Raw genomic sequence first — 20,032 nt, forward strand, 5'->3', positions numbered from 1 at the left:
ATTTTGTCCGTACACTGTTTCCCTGATTCCTGCGGGGACTCTACCATTCTCCTCTGTTCCCTAAAAGTAATTCAGCAAACCACAATTCTACTGCACCACAGAACTTCTCAACAACCACAGACCTGTAACCGCACATTGCTTAGCAGAGCTGATGCCATCTGTCCTAACACTCTCAGATTAGAATTCACCCTCAAACTGTTCTTCTCTTTCATTCATGTTCTTCTCACTGTTGCTAGTTTTCCCTCATGCAGCACTTCCCCTTTTCAATCTACACTTTGGGAACATCAGTCAACACTAGTAAATTACTGCGCCGTTTCCACACTAATTAAATAGTACAAGTGATTGCACATGTTCACTGGGAAGTGCACTAAAGCTGGTAAATGCAATAATTTAAATCTATTAATACACTCCGTGATATGACCTGTCATACACCTACAAGCAGCTCTCATCTTATTAGCCAAGCCAGAAGTTCTTGTGTGTGTTTGGTAGGTTGTGTTTTGTTATAACATTTAAACTTTTCTTGCACTTCTGTAAAGTCTTAATTTCCCTGTGCTATCTATCTATCTATCTATCTATCTATCTATCTATCTATCTATCTATCTATCTATCTATCTATCTATCTATCTATCTATCTATCTATCTATCTATCTATCTATCTATCTATCTATCTATCTATCTATCTATCTATCTATCTATCTATCTATCTAAAAAGAAACAACCTTAATTGTTTATGTCATTTATTTTTAAAGGACTAGGGGGTTTCACCCCCTGCTCGCTTTGCTCGCCAACCCCCCCCCCCCTTTTCTCGATTAGTTGCTGGCTTGCTGCTTCTGCTGTGCCATGTGATCTGCACTTTGCTCACCTACCATTTCCCTTGCAAGTGCTATGTGCCATTGTGAAGAGGGGGGCTGAACGCACCCCAAGGAGACGCGGTTGCTCCTCCGAAACTCCTCTTTAAAGGGTAATACAATGGGAAGCAAATAACAGCTATTTTCTTTACTTCCTCTTTGCTCAATCAGCTGCTGGCTTGCTGCTGCTCCTGTGTGGCGTGACCTGCATTTCATGTGGCGCTTCAAATGTTTTAAAGCCATTGCCTTGTCTCTCTTCTCACCCAGACATCCTTATTTCACAGAGTAATATTTTCCGTTAGTTTGCGCTGATGTGAGCTTTACTCTCATTTTCTTGAGACTTTCAAATTTTCCTACTTTCATTATCTCTAACCTGCTCTGCATGCATATCACGGGACTTGCTTCCAAAGGCTGTAGATAGATAGATAGATAGATAGATAGATAGATAGATAGATAGATAGATAGATAGATAGATAGATAGATAGATAGATAGATAGATAGATAGATAGATAGATAGATAGATAGATAGATAGATAGATGTAAGTATGATGTGATCTGCCCGTCTCGCGGAAAGTGAAAGTGTCTCTATCTCTCTGTCTCTCAAAGATCTCTCTTTAAAAGATCATGTCTCGTCGCTGTTTCGTCCCAAGTTTTTTTATATAACAGAGAGATATGATATATTTCTGTACTTCTTTAACATTTGGGGAATCAGGATGTTAAGTGCCTTGCTCAAGGTCACACAGTAAGTGCAAATTAAATTATTATCCTTGTGATTTAAGTAGCAGTGCCTTACCCACTAGGCCACACTCCCTAGTAGTTCACAATTAACAGTGTCAGTATAATGCCAGCCATCCGTTCATTTGTGAAAGTGTTCATCTAAACTCTGCCAGCACTGGGCACAAAGCAGGAACCAAGAATAAGGAAGATGCCAGTGAATGACAGGGCAGGTTCATACTTACTCATGCAGGGTCATGTTTGGGTCACCAATTAACCTAACATGTATGTTTCTGGAATGCAGTAGGCTCACACAGACATGGGACAAACATACAAATTAAGCACTAGGAACAACCTGGCCAATAAAATTCATTTATCTAGAGTTGTGAATAATGATGCCACCCAGATAAGTCTTGGCTTCCTTTTTAAATATATTCTCTGTGAGTGTGCGGACCTTCATCTGTTTCACTTTCAACGTGATGGTACATTTTGGAGGAGATTGGGAAGGGGGGGAATAACACAACCCTAAAATCCAATCACATCTCTAACACAATACTCACTGCACTGATGTCATATTTCAAATAGTGTCTCACCAGGGTTCAAGTGTGTGTCACCATATTTTTTAACGCTCGCCTTTCAACAGTTCCTTACATAATGTTCATATGGCCAGACTGCAGTATCAAAGCTTTGATTATTCCCTCGGAAGCTGCCCCCCTTTCTCTGCATCTCTTGCTGCCAAATGCCCGTCACAATGTATAATGGAATTACATTTCCTGAATAACAGTTTTGTTGTGCGAGTGTGTCAATCAGTAATTCTTCTTTTGTGCTAACCCCCTACAGCTGACAGTCCTGAAGGTATGAAAGTGCAGATCCCAGCAATTTGTATTTTCTGAATTACAGCACATGCTAAATAAAATCATTTTTTCCTTGGCACTCACCTGTGATGGGGTGCTGGTTAACTCCATCTTCTCCTGAGATTTTTCCTTAGCTATTCGAGCAGCTTCCTTGAATTCCTGAAATTTTTCTGCAAACTAGAAAAAAGACAGTTTTATTGTGTTCATCAACACCACAGTATCATGGTTATTATTTTAATAAGGCAGGTTTAACATGTTCCAATAAGTAAAAATGGACACTATGGGGCAAAGCATACTTCATTTGGGGTAGACCAGGCCAAAAACAAACGTCACGTGCATACTGTAAACTGACAGCTTTAATAAATTGTGCGTTTACACTTTCAGTTCACACACTCTACCCCCCTATCAGCAGAAGGAGACACAAATTAAAGAAAAACATATCTAACACATACAGATGTGGAGAAATTTGTTAGTACCCATTGTCACATACATGTGCATGGGAGGCAGCTAAAGGGCTTGAGTAAGGGCAGTTCTGAGTCATACCGGGATGTGGCACAGTGCACTGACTCTTTTTCTCCCTTTCCTGCAGACCAGTAACGGGAGATTCCACCTGGCCCTCTTGATGTCACTTCCGGGACCAAGCCTATGGAAGAAGACCTTGCCGGCTCCGGCCCCTGTGATGTCACGTCCGGGCTAGAGCCTATGGTTGAAGACCCTCATGAGCCCGACCCCTTTGACCTCACTTCCTGTCTTCCCCTTTAAAAGCCTCCGCCTTTTCCCTATTCCCTCGGTTCTGTTTTGGACTCTGTTTTGTGCACATCAGTGCTGTATTCATTTTAACGACATTGCAGCCTGGATACCAATTATACGGGTGGCTGCCCCAAACCTTGCTATGGCTCTGTGTGGAGTTTGTAACACCATCCATGAAAAAAGAAGAACCCACAATTTTCTCTGAAATTGAAACTGATAAAAGTAATTGGCACCCATCATTGTTTATTCTGTATTTAACCAAAAAATCAGACTTTGCTTTAGAGATTTAATTCAACAGAATATTTCAAATAATAACACAAATGAAAATGGGGTGGACAAAAATGATGGGACCCTTAGTCTAATATTTTGTTGCACAACCTGTAGAGGCCATCACTGCAAATAAGCGATTCCCGCACTTCTCAAAGTGACTTCTAAATCTGTCAACAGGTAGTTTTGCTCACTCATCCTGACTGAACTGCTTCAGCTGTGTCAGGTTTGAAGGGGGGTCTTCTCCAGACTGCATGTTTCAGTTTTTTTCTTAGATGTTTGATAAGACATCACAGAAGGCCACTTCAGAACAGTCCAGTGTTTTGTTCTTAGCCATTCTTGAGTGATTTTGGCTGTGTATTTTGGCTCATTATCTTATTGAAGGATCTATGACTTGTGATTTGTGTTATCAAATAAAAACCTTCAATTCTGAAAGATTCACATGCACGTGGCCACCACATTCGCAGTATCAATTAACGGAGTGTTGATTGGTATGGCTAAATTCGCTATGCGTTTCCTGTAGCATGGAGTATGCATGCTGAAAACATTGAGGAAATAACATAACACACATTATGTGATATTACTAAGCTGAAAGGAAATGGAAAGAAACTCCACAAACCAATTACTGGTTTATTTTTAACTGCATGCCAAGTCGCTTTAACTGAGCATATGGTAGACAGAAAGCAAATGTTTGAGCACGGCATGTTTGAGTGAGCAAAAATGATTTGGAACTTTGTACCATTTCTTACCGGTAGATGAATACACTGTGGGCCATACTCTTAGAACCATGAGGTGGTGAAGCAATTCTGTTTTTTAGATTTTAATGGCAATGGAGATTTGTGATTTGTAGCTATTTTAATTATACCTCTGATCCTGTAGTAAGGAGGTCTTACAGCAATCTCGGTGTATCAGATTCCCCCATGTTACTTTGTGACCCCCATGTTGCCAATGCCTTTTGCAGTCCATGTTGTACCTGTCAAAATACTTTCATCATATACAGGTTTTAACCAGTAGGGCGTGCCACTGAACCCCCAAACCCCAGACACCTACAACACAGTGGTGACTTTAAATAACATATTTTGTTTATTAAACACAGTGCCTTCAAAAAAGTGCATGATCCACTTCCACAACCATAAATAATATTGCTCTTTCCCCTCCTTCCAATCCTTATGGTGAGTGCTGCCCTCTGCCTCCCCACTCTGACTTACCCAGATGAGGTCGAGCAGGTTCTATTATGCCAGACCTGAGAGTACCTCCGCTACCAACATATTGAATTCAGGTAGCACTTCTGGGACAGGTGGAACCTCCTTAAAATGAGGACTCCTCCTTTCTGCAGCACGGCTGAGTGGTGTCCAAAACACCCAGCAGGGCTGCCTACTGGACCAACAATTTCCACGTCGACCCTGTGGGTATACACCTGGAAAATCACCTAAGGGATTCTGCCATTTAGCATACTGGGGAAGGAATTGTTCTGGATAGACAATATCTCCCTGTTCATCCATTATGGCCTCCCAGCCAGGAAAGTCACCATGCGCGTCAGTATGCAGAGAATGTCAGAGAGAGAGAGATAAAAGCAAACAATCAGAAAGCAATAGGGCTGTTTGGGCTTTTAAGTATGCGAAGCACTGCCAGACAACGCAGCTACTAGGAAGGGAGGATTATGTAAAGTTAGTCTTTCAGCATTTTTTTAGAGGAGCATCCGTATTGTCTAGTGGTGCAAACAGCCCCCCTGCTCACACCCCCTCTGTCAGGAGCAGAGAATGTCAGAGCAAAAGAGAGAGAGAGAAAGGCAAACAATCAAAAATCAATATGTGCTGTTTGATCTTTTAAGTATGCGAAACACCATGCAGGAAGCATATCGCTTGACAAAGCAGCCACATTCAAGCCCAGCAAGGAAGAGAGCAATATGATCTTCAGGTAATCTTTCAGTGTTTTTTGAGGAGCGGCCATATCTTCTAGGGGTGCGAACAGCCCCCGTGCTAACAATATATTTGAGGCGTTTTATTTAATAGGTAATATGCGCTCTGGTTGGGTAGCTTCTCAGCCATCTGCCAATAGCATCCCTTGTATGAAATCAACTGGCAAACCAACTGAGGAAGCATGTACCAGAAATTAAAAGACCCATTGTCCGCAGAAATCTGCGAACCAGCAAAAAATCCGCGATATATATTTAAATATGCTTACATATAAAATCCGCGATAGAGTGAAGCGCGATATAGCGAGGGATTACTGTATTTCTCTGCTAAAGTCTCTCAGTCAACCCCCACAGGAAAGCCAGGCTGCCTAACTGCCAAGCTTTACCTTAACATATGGTTTGTAGGGTAGGTGTGACGGTGTTCAATCCCCCCATTGGTCAGAAGTATGACTGTTTGGAACTGTCTTGTATCAGAAGCCTTTAAGTACCATGATGTCCTATTGGCTCTAGGGGTTGAACAGAAAACCTATAAATTTGCTTGTTTTAACTCACCCTCTCTCTCTTTACCAAACTGATGAAAGACCATCTCACACACCATGAACTGAAAAGGACAACAAAATGAAGAGCACAGCTCGGCAGCCATATTGAGACAAGCATGCAGCCTGTTCTGAAGAAAGCTGACCACAAATGACGCCTTACCTAGAGACATTTACAGTAACTACAAGTCTGTGTTCAGCCTGAAACTACACATCACCATTTATCAGGTTGTATGGTTGCTAATATTCAAATGTACTTTGCATATTCTTATTATTTATGAATATTATCAATAATATATTATTTAAAGTGTAACTTAACTCCTGCTTGTCTTTTACTAGACCTAATTGCCTGAGGTTATAAATGTAGAAGGGAAGGTGAGGAGAAGTTATATGGTACAATACCTTAGAAACAGTAATAAGTCTGTGAGATTTGAGGCATTCTGACAAAGGCTACATATTAATAATACAAAAGGGGAAAGTACAGTAATATATTTCTCTACCAAGACAAAACACTTAGGGCTTAATATTCACCTGAGTTCCCAAACCTTTTAAAGTAAAACATACAGGTATATCAGCATTAATTGTCCTTGATGTGAATGAGTGACGCCTTCCAGGTTTGCCAAGTGAGTCAGTGGTGTTACAAACTGCTCTCCAATCCTGAGAGAGATAAGGAGGTCAGTCAGTCATTATCCAACCCGCTATATCCTAACACAGGGTCACAGGGGTCTGCTGGAGCCAATCCCTTTCTGAGGCTAAACAGAGTGCTAGGGCTGATCTGACTGAATGGTGCCGCAGGCATTAATTGTGAGAATAGAACAGATGAGCAGGAGATGCAAATGTGTGACTAAATGTACTGAGAGACAGAAAAGGTGTCACAGCCAGAATAATCAGAGAGACCAAGCAAACAAGACACAAAGGCAAAGTGGAGAACAACAGCACAAAGGGAGTTCATAAACCAAAACAAAAGTTAGCACTTGGCCTTTGTCACAGGTCATTGAATAGTGTCCATGTTTCGCAGTTTATCCGACTGAGGGATACTAAAACACGAATCTGCTGCCATCTTTTTTTTAGGAGACCCAGGCCCCTCATGGACCCCGTGATCATCAGAGGTGACTGTGTGCAGAGGGTGCAGACCTACAAATACCTGGGAGTGCAGCTGGATGATAAATTAGACTGGACTGCCAATACTGATTCTCTGTGCAAGAAAGGACAGAGCCGCCTGTACTTCCTTAGAAGACTGGCATCCTTCAACATCTGCAGTAAGATGCTGCAGATGTTCTATCAGATGGTTGTGGCGAGTGCCCTCTTCTACACGGTGGTGTGCTGGGGAGGCAGCATTAAGAAGAAGGATGCCTCACGCCTGGACAAACTGGTGAGGAAGGCAGGCTCTATTGTTGGAATAGAGCCGGACGGTCTGACATCCGTAGCAGAGCAACGGGCACTCAGCAGGCTCCTATCAATTATGGAGAATCCACTACATCCATTAAACAGTGTCATCTCCAGACAGAGGAGCAGTTTCAGTGACAGACTGCTGTCACTGTCCTGCTCCACTGACAGACTGAGAAGATCATTCCTCCCCCAAACTATGCGACTCTTCAATTCCACCAGAGGGGGTAAACGTTGAACATTATTCAAGTTATTGTCTGTTTTTTTATCTGCATTTTTTATTACTCTTTAATTTAATATTTTTGCTGCTGGAATATGTGAATTTCCCCCTGGGATTAATAAAGTATCTATCTATCTATCTATCTATCTATCTATCTATCTATCTATCTATCTATCTATCTATCTATCTATCTATCTATCTATCTATCTATCTATCTATCTTTATACTGTCACTTCCCTTCATGTAAGCCGGTCATGTGACTAGTCTCCCGTGTCACGTGAACAAAGAGTGATACAAGTGAAAACAAAATGCAAAAACATTTTATAACAGTTATAAATTTCCATAAGCACACTCTCGATTCTAAAAAAAAAAATTAAAATAATGCCAAAATGCATGTACAACCATGTGCCATTACAACATGTGAAAGGCATTCTATACAAACTTGTGTGCGTGTGTGGATTTATTCTTATGCTGTCTAATTATCAAATTAAATGTATCCCACAGTGCACAGTATTTCCTGAAGTTACCTCGGCCCTGTGTCACATTACATTCAAACCAGACACGGACTGCTCCAGGGTACACATGATACCGCACCTAGAACACCGTTTCTAAAGCTCCTTGGCCTGGCTGCTTTGGTCTGCACTAGAATGCGATTGGTTTGTTCACAGCTACATAAGCAAACTGGACTACAGTGGAAATCTCTCCAGAGTTAGAAAAAAACACACCACAGAAAGTGGGTGTCAAAACTCCCTTAGAAACAATTCACATAAAACTGGCAAAAAAAATCTAAGGCTTGTCCTCTATGTATCAGTGACACAAAAATATTGAGGTATTATTCTGTATTGTTTATCCCACCACTACTGTTCAACTTGTATAACACTTACTGATATCAACAATATTGTTTCCTTATAGTAAAAGTGAATGCTTAATCAAATTTACATTCATTCTCGGTTAACAGCAGCCACTTGTTTGCATCACGGAAAGGTCTTTGCTCAGGCACTGCAATCAGAATATTCCTAGACAGGCTCACTCTGCAGTTTATTTTAGTTACTTCATCTAAATCGTGTTTGTTTTTAATCTCTGTTTGTGATGCTGGTGAATTCTAATCTATACTAATTAATAAAAGGCAAAGCCCTCACTGACTCACTGACTGACTGACTGACTGACTGACTGACTCACTCATCACTAATTCTGCAACTTCCCGTGTAGGTGGAAGGCTGAAATTTGGCAGGCTGATTCCTTACAGCTTACTTACAAAAGTTAGGCAGGTTTCATTTCGAAATTCAACGCGTAATGGTCATAACTGGAACCTCTTTTTTCACAATATACTGGAAAGGACGGCAGCTCGATGGCCGTGGGAGGCGGAGTTGAGTGTCACGTCATCACGCCTCCCACGTAATCACGTGAAAAGACTGTGAACGCAGTAGGGAGAAATGAAGGAAGAGCCGCAAACAGCAAAGAACAAAAAATTCATTAAACAATTGAGAAGGGAGCGAAACAATAAGAAGCGAGCGAGTGAAGCATACAAGCATCTTCATAAGGGAAACAAAGCACGGTGTAAAACGAAAGTTTAAATTAAGTTTATAGAAACGCTCCCGCTGCGGATTGCAATAACATATTCGCGAGATAAAAGAACGCAGTAGGGAGAAATGAAGGAAGAGCCGCAAACAGCGAAGAACAAAAAATTTCTTAAACAATTGAGAAGGGAGCGAAACAATAAGAAGCGAGCGAGTGAAGCATACAAGCATCTTCATAAGGGAAAAAAGCATGGTGTAAAACGTAAGTTTAAATTAAGTTTATACAAACGCTCCCGCTGCAGATTGCAATAACATATTCGCAAGATAAAAGTTTAATGAGAAGACACGAGGTATAAACGAACCACACGCCGAAGCGCAACGTTAGGGGCTTCACCTCTGGCGCTGACGTTCGAGATTCGATTCCCGAGAGGGGATGCAATGAGTGTGTACACATGAAGAGCACAGAATTAGGGCAAAACACGTGACGCGTACTCTTTGCATAATTTGAAAGTAAACAATTTCAACCATTCTATGATCTGCTTCTCGCAACTGAAAGACGGCACATGGCGGATGTTAGCCGACTTGCTGACCGCAACGTTAGGGGCTTCAACTCTGGCGCTGACGATAGAGATTCGATTCCCGAGAGGGGATGCAGTGAGTGTGTACGCCTGATGAGCCCAGAATTAGGGAGAAACACGTGTCGCATACTCTTTGCATTATTTGAAAGTAAACTATTAAAACCATTCTATGATCTGCTTCTGGGAACAGAAAGAGGGCACGTGGCGGACGTAAGGCGACTTGCTGACCAATCACAAGCGTGACCTGGCAGGTAACCACCCATACAATCAGATTGTGATTCAGAAAACGAATGCCATGAATGTAATTACCACGATCTACATATTGTCAAATAAACGAAACACACGCTGTAGCGCGACAGCTGTGAAAAGGGAGGTTCACAAAAAAACAGATCCTTAACAAATTGTTATTGGTATATTTTCGATCCGTTTAAAAAGGTTTTCTTTTCTTCTTAATAAAAAATTAAAAGCAGTACTTCGCCGCAACGAAGCGCGTGAATTTGGCTATATATATCTGCTTCTCGCAATTAAAAGAGGGCACGTGGCGGATGTTAGACGACTTGATGACCAAGCATAAGCGTTACCTGCCAGGTAACCACCCGTACAATCAGATTGTGATTCAGACTAGGAATGCAATGAATGTAATTACCCCGATCTACATACAAGGCGAAAGTCTTGCAACATTCAAAGATGATGGTTTGGGATAAGTACACCATGGAACATAAAAGAGCTTATGAAGCCTTGAACCGAAAAAAGCAAGATCTCAGAGATCGTAAAAAAAAAAATAGGAGGTAATGTCGTTTTACTCGCTGTAGATTTTAGTCAAACATTACCAGTTATTCCACGAGGGAGACCAGCAGATGAACTCAACGCGTGTTTAAAATCCATGCTTCTCCCACGCTCGGTTATATGTCGCGTGTTCTCGGGTAGGTACACCAAAAAATGTATACATTTAAGCATGTAATGGGCAAACAAAAAATGAGGTATACCCGAAGGCACTGCAGTAGTACTCAATGTAACTTTACTTCTTAAATGTTAATGTTTTACTGTTTAATAATTTATACGCTTCTTATACAGTATGTTGTTCAAATTCTTTTATCAAAATACCAGTGACAGCGCAATGCACGATAACATGGAGTGAATACACCATACGCATCCACCCACGGCCGCCCTGGTGTGCGCAGATAGGAGTTGATTCTACAATAAAATAAAATAAAGATAAAAAGAGTAATACAATCATCACCCATAAAGCGGATAGTAGACGTGACGTACTATATGTGTACCAGATTTCAAGTCAATAGGTGAAACGGTTTGCGAGCTACAGGTGATTTAAAATCCTGGACAGACAAACGAATAGCCACGGTAGCAAATTATAGAAGAAGATTTTACTGTTTAATAATTTATATTTATATGAAATGTGCTTCTTATATATTACTTCATATTCTCATATGATAATGATGTTAATGTTGTTTATATTGATTTCTATGTTATTGTAAGTGCATGTATGTGTGTATATGTATGTATATATATGTGTATATGTATATATAATATATGTGTATATGTATATACGGTGCTCAGCATAAATGAGTACACCGTCTTTAAAAAGTACAAATTTAATCAGTAGCTCAATGAACAAAAGAACAATGTCCAAAATTTTCACAAGGCTGAGTTTTATTGAACACTTATTAAACTCCGTCACAAAATCTTCAGTTTCACTCAAATTGGTTGAAGCAAAAATGAATACACCCCGCAACAAAAACTACTACATCTAGTATTTTGTATGACCACCATGATTCTTAAGGACAGCACCAAGTCTTCTAGGCATGGAATGAACAAGTTGGCGACATATTGCAACATCTATCTTTTTCTATTCTTCAAGAATAACCTCTTTTAGAGCCTGGATGCTGGATGGAGAGTGATGCTCAACTTGTCGCTTCAGAATTCCCCACAGGTGTTCGATTGGGTTCAGATCAGGAGACATACTTGGCCATTCAATCACCTTCACCCTGTTCTTCTTCAGAAATGCAACAGTAGCTTTAGATGTGTGTTTTGGATCATTGTCGTGTTGGAAAAATGCACGACGGCCAAGCACACAGAGTGATGGCAGCATCTTCTCCTTCAGTATAGAGCAGTACATTGTTGAGTTCATGATACCATCAATGAAATGCAGCTCCCCAACACCAGCAGCACTCATGCAGCCCCACATAAGGACACTGCCACCACCATGTTTCACTGTAGGCACCATGCATTTTTCTTTGAAATCCTCACCTTTACGACGCCATACAGTTTTGAAACCATTAGTTCCAAAAACAGTGATCTTTGTCTCATCACTCCAGAGTATAGAGTCCCAGTAGTCTTCATCTTTTTCAGCATGGGCCTTAGCAAATTCTAGGCGTGCTTTTTTGTGCACGGGCTTTAGGAGAGGCTTCCTTCGTGGACGATACCCATGCATGCCATTCCTCTGCAGTGTGCGCCGTATTGTGTCACGGGAAACGGTCACTCCAGTTTGGCTTTCTACTGCTTTATCTAACTGCAGTGAACTTGCATGGCGATTTTCTTCAACCCTTCTCATCAGAAGACGCTCCTGTCGAGATGTTAACTTCCATGGACAGCCTGGACGTCTCTGTAAGATGGTTGCACTTCCATCTTTCTTAAATTTTTGGATCACTTTTGCTACAGTATTTTGACTGATATGTAAAGCTTTGCTGATCTTCTTGTAGCCCTCACCTTTTTTGTGTAAAGTAATGATTTCCTTTCTCAGATTTTTTGACATTTCTCTTCCATGTGGAGCCATCGCTGACAGCATTGAATGGGAAGGGCTTTTCTTTGTTAAGTAATGCCCTTTCATAGTCACCTGTCTGCTGGACACCTCTTAAATGAATCATTAGACTCACCTGTGGTTGAATGTCTGTTAATTGGACTTTTGTAGTCTTAAGTGTGGCTTTTCTCCTAAGACTATAATTGGGGTGTACTCATTTTTGCTACATGGGCTTGAATGAATTTGTTAGGATAATCACTTTTTTGTGTGTGCAAATTAACAAATCTTGTTTGCAATCAATGGCCCACCTTTGTGGGAGTATTTTGTAGTACATTATCTCTTAGACAATGTTGATACTGAAAGGAAAATAAAGGTTTTCTGACAAATGTAGTGGGGTGTACTCATTTATGCTGAGCACTGTATATATAATACTAGCAATTATATAATAACTATTGCTATATATATATATGTGAATGTATGAATGTATGTATATATGTATGTCTATATTTATATATATATATATATGTGCATATGTATATATAAGTGTATATATATGTAGATATGTATATATATATGTAGATGTGTAAATTTGTATATGTATATATATATGTATATGTGGATGTGTATATGTATGTATATATATGTATATGTAGATATGTGTATATGTAGATATGTATATATATATGTATATGTATATATATGTTTACATAACCTCTTTAACACACTACTTCTCCGCTGTGAAGCGCGGGTATTTTGCTAGTTACAGTGATAAAGGTAAGCATGCAGGAGGATCAGGGTTGTCTTCAGGAAGTGCACAAGTGAAGTCAGATTTTCATAGGTGGGTTGTGCTCAGGAAAGCAAATAGCTGTCTTCCTTTTGTATTCTTTGTTCTTTTTAGCAATAGGTCTAACATGAATTGGTTAACTTGATGTTTCCAATCTGTTTTTCTCTTAAGCCAGGGATATACTTAATGCTACACGATGCATGAGTTTGAGGACACAGCTGCTAGCAAGCAGTGTACTGTCTATACTTGAGCGAGTTCTGAAGTAAATCTGGAGGATTCCACCAGGACACAGTGCGAGAAATCATCAAAGGGAGAAAACAATGTCCGGTTTTGCTGTGTTGTGAGTTGATGGAAGAAATATGTTAAAAATAAAAATTATTTGCATTCTGATGCTGTTGCAAAGATGACAAAACAAAAAATCAGAAGTGGTCTCCTCTAGACTTACTCATATATTCAGATATGGGGATGAATATTTGAGGAGTAAATTATTATATTTTTATATTATGTACATTAAAGGACCATCAACAACAAATCAAATCAAATTAATAATATATTGAACAATTATTATAAAATTAAAGTTGAATAAATGGGACTCATGCAGCTGCATGAATAAAAAAGTACCACTTCCGATTAGTGGAAATAGCCCAAAAGTTGATAGAAATCTACGTTTTGTACCTAATACTTGCATGAAAATTTGGTTGACTTAAGTCAAAGCACACTCGAGTTACTGTGTTTACATACACATATACACACACACACACACACACAGACATAATTAGAAAAATGAATCGTCAAGATTCATCAAAATCTCGAAATGGAGTTTTTAGAGGATTCCAATACCTTCCCAATACTTCATATACGAGAAAGTAAAAAGATGGCAACAGCGACACAGAATGTTGAGATAGTATGTAATACCTTTAAATGTATTGTGTCATTACAATGGGGAATATGCAACGCACCATGAAGACATTTGCATGCCAGCATTTAAGTCTGATGATTTGCTTCACCACATCGAACTATTCATCAAACACTGAAGAATGCAAATTGATCCTGTTGGTGTTGCAAGCTTAACAAGCTTGACAGTAAACAACGATGCTGACGCCACCCAGATTTTTGCTGGTACTGCAACTTGCGCACGTGTCGCATTAATTTCTGAGGACATTCTCAGAGGACGCGACAAAAGAACGCTGGGAACGTGTGGTAGCCATGATGCATGCATGTATGCATTCTGAGTATGAAGTATAATCTGGCTTTTAGAGAGCGTTAATGGGAGTAGCTGCATGGAGACTTTAGGCCATTGCCTAAGGCAGTGTTTTTCAACCTTTTCGCTGGAGTGGAACCCTGTGCGAATGGCTACCTTGCTCACAGAACCCTGTGCAATTATCCACCAGTATGTCCTATAATATAGGACTTTTTCGGCGGAACCCTTGGCTAGCACTCACGGAACAAGCAAAAACCCGGTTGAAAAACACTGCCCTAACGTATGCCAGTGGACACCCCTTGTAAGGGAAGCCATCAAATTACAGAAGTAGGCCTTTCAGTCACATTAGATATTGATTTGTCTGAAAGGTTCTGGTATGCCAAGAAACAGCAGGAGTCACAGCTGTGGCCAAAAGGGAAAGACTGGGAACATGAGGAGTTTAGTAAGACCACAGATTAGGAGTGTCCAGCATCCGATCCTGCAGGACTACAGGTTTTCATTCTAACCATTTTCTTAATTAATGACCGGTTTTTGCCACTAATTAGCTTCTTTTGCCTTCATTTTATTGAGTTTCTATTTAAGACTAAGACCTCTTAATTATTTTTTTTTTTTCCTTAATTAGCACTCGAACACTAATGAGATACAAAACAAGCCTACATCTATCCATCATCCAACCCACTACATCCTAACTGCAGGGTCACGGAGGTCAGCTGGAGCCAATCCCAGCCAACACAGGGCGCAAGGCAGGAAACAAACCCTGGGCAGGGCACCAGCCCACCACAGAGTACACAAACACACACCCACACACCAAGCACAATTTAGAATCGCCAATGCACCTAACCTGCATGTCTTTGGGCTGTGGGAGGAAACTGGAGCACCCGGAGGAAACCCACACAGACACGGGGAGAGCATGCAAACTCCACGCAGGGAGGACCCGGGAAGCGAACCCGGATCTTCTAACTGCGAGGCAGCAGCACTACCACTGCGCCATCGTGCCGCACAAGCCAACATATGACTAGCTAACCTGTGTCCATCATACAATATTTGAAAATAAGTAAGGTGAACGTCTCAGTAATGCTGAAGTCTACAAAATATTGATGGTGCCCTTAGAAAAAATCAAGAGTTTCAGAAATATCTGCTATGGCAGAACGAGAGCACCAACTGTGACGCTCCAGTTTGGGTGCAGCTGCCATAACGTCTTTGAACCTGAGACTGTCGATAGTCATGACTGGGATGAACCAATGGCAAGGGAGTAAACAAGCATGATATTTACTTTGCAAAATTAGCAGTAATATTTAATATAAAGTGCAATGTGCACAAATGTGCAGATTTATCAATTTAAAACTAAATCTACAACACAATAAAGTGCAGAAAGTGAAGACATCTGAATACTTTCTGTATCCACCATCTATCCCATAATGTCTTTACCTTGCCCCAAAAAGTCCCCTAATGCACCAAAAAAATGACAAGAGGCTGAAACTAGTCCACCAAAGTTATTAACTGCAGCTGGGGGGAAAAACATATCCTCAATGGACCCTTGTCACGTGAACGCTCAAATGGTGCCCCACTAGCCTCGGGCAAATCCCAGCATGCTAGCCTTATGGAACATCAGCATTTCTTAGCCATTTTTGTTTTGCCAATAAAAATATTTTAAAAGTGACAATAAGGTCACAATATGATCATGACTTTTCATTTTTCAGTTTTTAATGACAGCAAGTTAATTCTGCTTTCCTTACTTTGTCACATAATGAGACAAAACTTTAAAAGGCCAGCTTATGTAACGTATGTGCATGCCAGCAGTGCATTAAGATGAAGAAGCTCTTTTGCATGAACACTGCTCAGCAGCTGCACAAGTACATATCTCAGTTCTCACCACTTAAAAACTGTAATATTCCGGGCATCCGGACCAGGCCATAAATATTAAAGCCTCCTACAGACATCACAAATTGATGTATGCCATAGTTACAAATTTGCTTATAGGAGTATGTGCTTTTCATACTGCAATAAAGAATATTATTAAAACACCCACCTTCAATAGATGGTGTTCTGATGAGAATCCAAGGCCATAAACCGTGTTAGCTCGACTGTCCGCCCACTGTCCAAACTTCTGTGACGTCTTTGTGAAAGTCATGTTTGGGGTGATGGTGCTGTTTATTATTGCCTGCAAAGTACAGGGGGGAACAAAAAATAGCAATTAACTTGGTGAAAGCTTAGCCCTCAACGTACATCAAATGAAACAATTTACTGGCAACACAAATATTATACTACAGTATATTATTATTATGCTTTTTAATTTTGCAATCTGTTTTCCACATTTGATCACTTTGGCCAGATGACCAGCTCTAGGAAGAGTCATGTTTGTTCCAAATGTCTTCTTTTTAAAAATTATGGAAACCAATGGACTCTTGGAAACCTTCAATGCAGCAGGGATTTTTTGTACCCTTCCCCAGATCTGTGTCTCAACACAATCCTGTCTCTAAATTCTGCAGGCAATTACTTCGACCTCATGGATTGGTTTTGTTCTGATACACATTATCAGCTGTGGGACATTCTATAGACAGGTGTGTGGCTTTCCAAAATCACGTCCAAGCAACTGACTTGACCACAGATGAGCTTCAAACAAGGAGTAGAAACATCTCAAGGATGATCAATAGAATGGGATGTGTCATAGTAAAGAGTCAGAATACATGTGTCAATGTGACATTTCGGCTTTTAATTTCTAATACATTCCTAAACACCTGTTTTCTCTTTGTCATTCTAGGGTGTTCAGTGTTGTCTGATGAGGACAAAAATGCATTTAAATGATTTTAGCATAAGGTTGTAACATAATAAAATACAAAAAAAGTAAAATGTTCCGAACAGCACTTATCGTGGTGCTGTTAAGAGACACGTAAAGTGTTAATTGATTATTATGAGAATTCATAAGACCAAGACAGTTGGACAAACATGTAGTCAAAACCGCAAGATCAAAACTAACTTGGTAGCCAGCCAAGAATCAAAGGGCAAAAAATTACTCAGACGTCAAAGGCAAAAAATTGTCACAAACCAGAAAACAAAACTTTGTGATGTCAGTAAAAAGATAACAACAATAAAGAGAACCAATAAGATAGATAGATAGATAGATAGATAGATAGATAGATAGATAGATAGATAGATAGATAGATAGATAGATAGATAGATAGATAGATAGATACTTTATCAATCCCAAGGGGAAATTCACATAAGAGTATCCCCTGATGGGTAGCATGCATTGTAAAGACATTGCGAATTTAAGGTTGCCTGACAAAAGATTAGTCATCACCTTTATACTTCTGACACCAACCGAGGGCAGCCAAGAATGAATACCATCCTTAAAATGACATGCCATGTGCTATGAGGTTTGTAGAGTGACGACGCGTGTTTGTAGTGGTGTAAAACGTGTGTTTGGTTATGTCCGTGAAAAATGGCTCACACGACAGACGTGAATGTTTTGGCCATGCCAAAGGGTTTAGTATACACTTCTTAGCAAGTGTGTCAAAGCAGACTGTCCAATGGATCTTCCATGCTGTACATCATAGTCAATCACTAAGCAATGCAACAACTATGGTCAAAAGATGGTGCTAACAGATAGGGTCTGCCACTTGTGTCATGCACTGTGATAATAAACAACTCCTACAGGTGTCCCAATTTTTGTTGATTACTTCTATAAAAGCAATGATGAAATAAGCCAAGTTACCTTTTGTACTTCATCTCCATAAACTCAAAATGGCTACCCCAGTCTTCCAAGACGACAACCGCACATGGCTGGAAATGTGTGTGATTGGCACAAAGAACATTTTGAAGCATTCTCACATCTCGAATGACACTCAAAATTCCCAGATTTATATTCCACCATAAATCTGTGGGACTATTTGGAGCAATGAGTGAAATGCCTACAAAACTATCCGACCAATTAGGCTGAGCTGCAGGATTTGGTACAGTAAGAGTGGAGGTAAATTGATGTCACCTACATCTGCAAACTGGTGGTGTCCATACCAGACAGAATTGCACCTGCTCTCCAGTCTCATTGATGAGTTTTACATTAGTAGATAAGATTTAGCCAGGGGTGACAAAAAATTTTTTCCGGTGAGCATGTGATGTCCATTCCATTATGACACAAGCACAACTAAGGGAATAAAATAAAACTCTTTCAAATGAAGTCTAAATTAAAAATAAACCTTGTAAATGGAATCTTCATGTCAGAAAACAAAAGACTACAGACACTTATTAATTACCACATGTAAGTAAGAATTTCACTGTACAATGTGCATGTGGTGATACTAACAATATATTATAAACCTACAGCAAACCTAAAAAAGACCAGAAATCACCTGGCTGCTACTCTACTGCAATGGTTCAGATCCTTGCAGAGACTCTTGGCAAATATTGTATTGGTGTTTTGGATCAGAGGTCACCACAAAGTGCTTCTTGGTTGGCTGAGGTAACACTGGACGTATTCCTGGGAACCAACTAACCTTTTGAAGAACTCCACCTCAGTGGAGTCCCGAGACTAGCAGAGGGAAAGAGGAAGAGGTAGAAAGGCGCTTTAGTTTTATACTCCAGCAGATAGGCTGAATAAGCATAGGTAGACTTTGCTCTGTGCATTCATTCCCTTTCCCTTCCCCTAAACATTGTGTTATGTGATAAAATACCTTTCCTGCCTCGGTGTCACCCTGAGTTTATGAGTTTATAGGGGATGCTGTTACCTTTTCGACTGACATATGTCAGGTAAACGGCTTAGGCATGGAAAAACTTGTCAAGCAGTACTGGAGTGAAGTGTACTCTGGCAAAGCTGACAAGCAAAACTGTACTTTAGAATGTTTACAGCTTTTGATTCCCACAAGAATTGACCTTGAACTTGTGCAAAATACTTTTTCCGAGTTTTGAGAAACTGTAAAAGCATAAGCCACTTTGCTAGCAGATTGATAGTAAGCCAGGTATGTGCACTTAGTTTGGATGAGAAGTGAGGAGAGGAAGTGGCGGCCTTTTTTGAATTTTTTTAAAGGGGTCTCAGTTCAGTTAATAGTTTAGTTTTAGTTAGAATACTGTTGCCATGAAAGGGTGTATGTGGTCTGTAACAATCTTTATTAGGTGATATGAGTCAAGGCCACATCTACATGAATGCCGGGATTCAAGGTTTTTCCAGCAGAACATTGCTTAGAGCATCACACTGCTTCCACCTGCTTGTCTTCTTCCCATAGTGCACCCTTGCTTATTATCTCTTCCCTAGGTAAACAACACAAACGCATCCGGCCGTCCACATGATCTAAAAGAAAATGTGATTCATCAGACATGATCACTTTCTTCCACTGCTCCACAGTCCAGTTCTGATGCTCATGTGCCAAGTGTAGATACTTCTGGCGGTGGACAGGGGTCAGCATAGGCACTCTGACCAGTCTGAAGCTACATAGCCCCATATACAGCAAGTTGTGATGCACTGTGTGTTCTGACACCTTTCTCTCATGGCCACTATGTAGGTTTTCAGCAATTTGTGCTACAGTAGCCCTTATGTGGGATCAGACCAGATGGGCTAGCCTATGCTCCCCACACACATCAATGAGCCTGGGGCGCCCATGACCCTATTGCCAATTCACCAGTTGTCCTACTATTTTTAGTAGATACTAACCACTGCATACTGGGAACACCCCACAAGACCTGTCATTTTGGAGACACCCTGACCGAGTCATCT

General features: G+C 40.4%; 1 protein-coding gene across 1 annotated transcript in view; it reads right to left on the reverse strand.

Annotated features, from left to right (window-relative positions):
* The window catches only part of homer1b (homer scaffold protein 1b), a 284,062-nt gene that overhangs the window by 65,336 nt on the left and 198,694 nt on the right, over positions 1-20,032 (reverse strand). Inside the window, exons 3-4 of the mRNA XM_028805720.2 lie at positions 16,355-16,486; positions 2,501-2,593 (exon numbers count right to left, since the gene is read on the reverse strand). Coding sequence (XP_028661553.1) covers positions 2,501-2,593; positions 16,355-16,486 — 225 coding nt within the window. The remainder of the gene's footprint in view (positions 1-2,500; positions 2,594-16,354; positions 16,487-20,032) is intronic.

This window comes from Erpetoichthys calabaricus, chromosome 7, assembly GCF_900747795.2.
Source record: "Erpetoichthys calabaricus chromosome 7, fErpCal1.3, whole genome shotgun sequence".
NCBI classification, from domain to species: domain Eukaryota; kingdom Metazoa; phylum Chordata; class Cladistia; order Polypteriformes; family Polypteridae; genus Erpetoichthys; species Erpetoichthys calabaricus.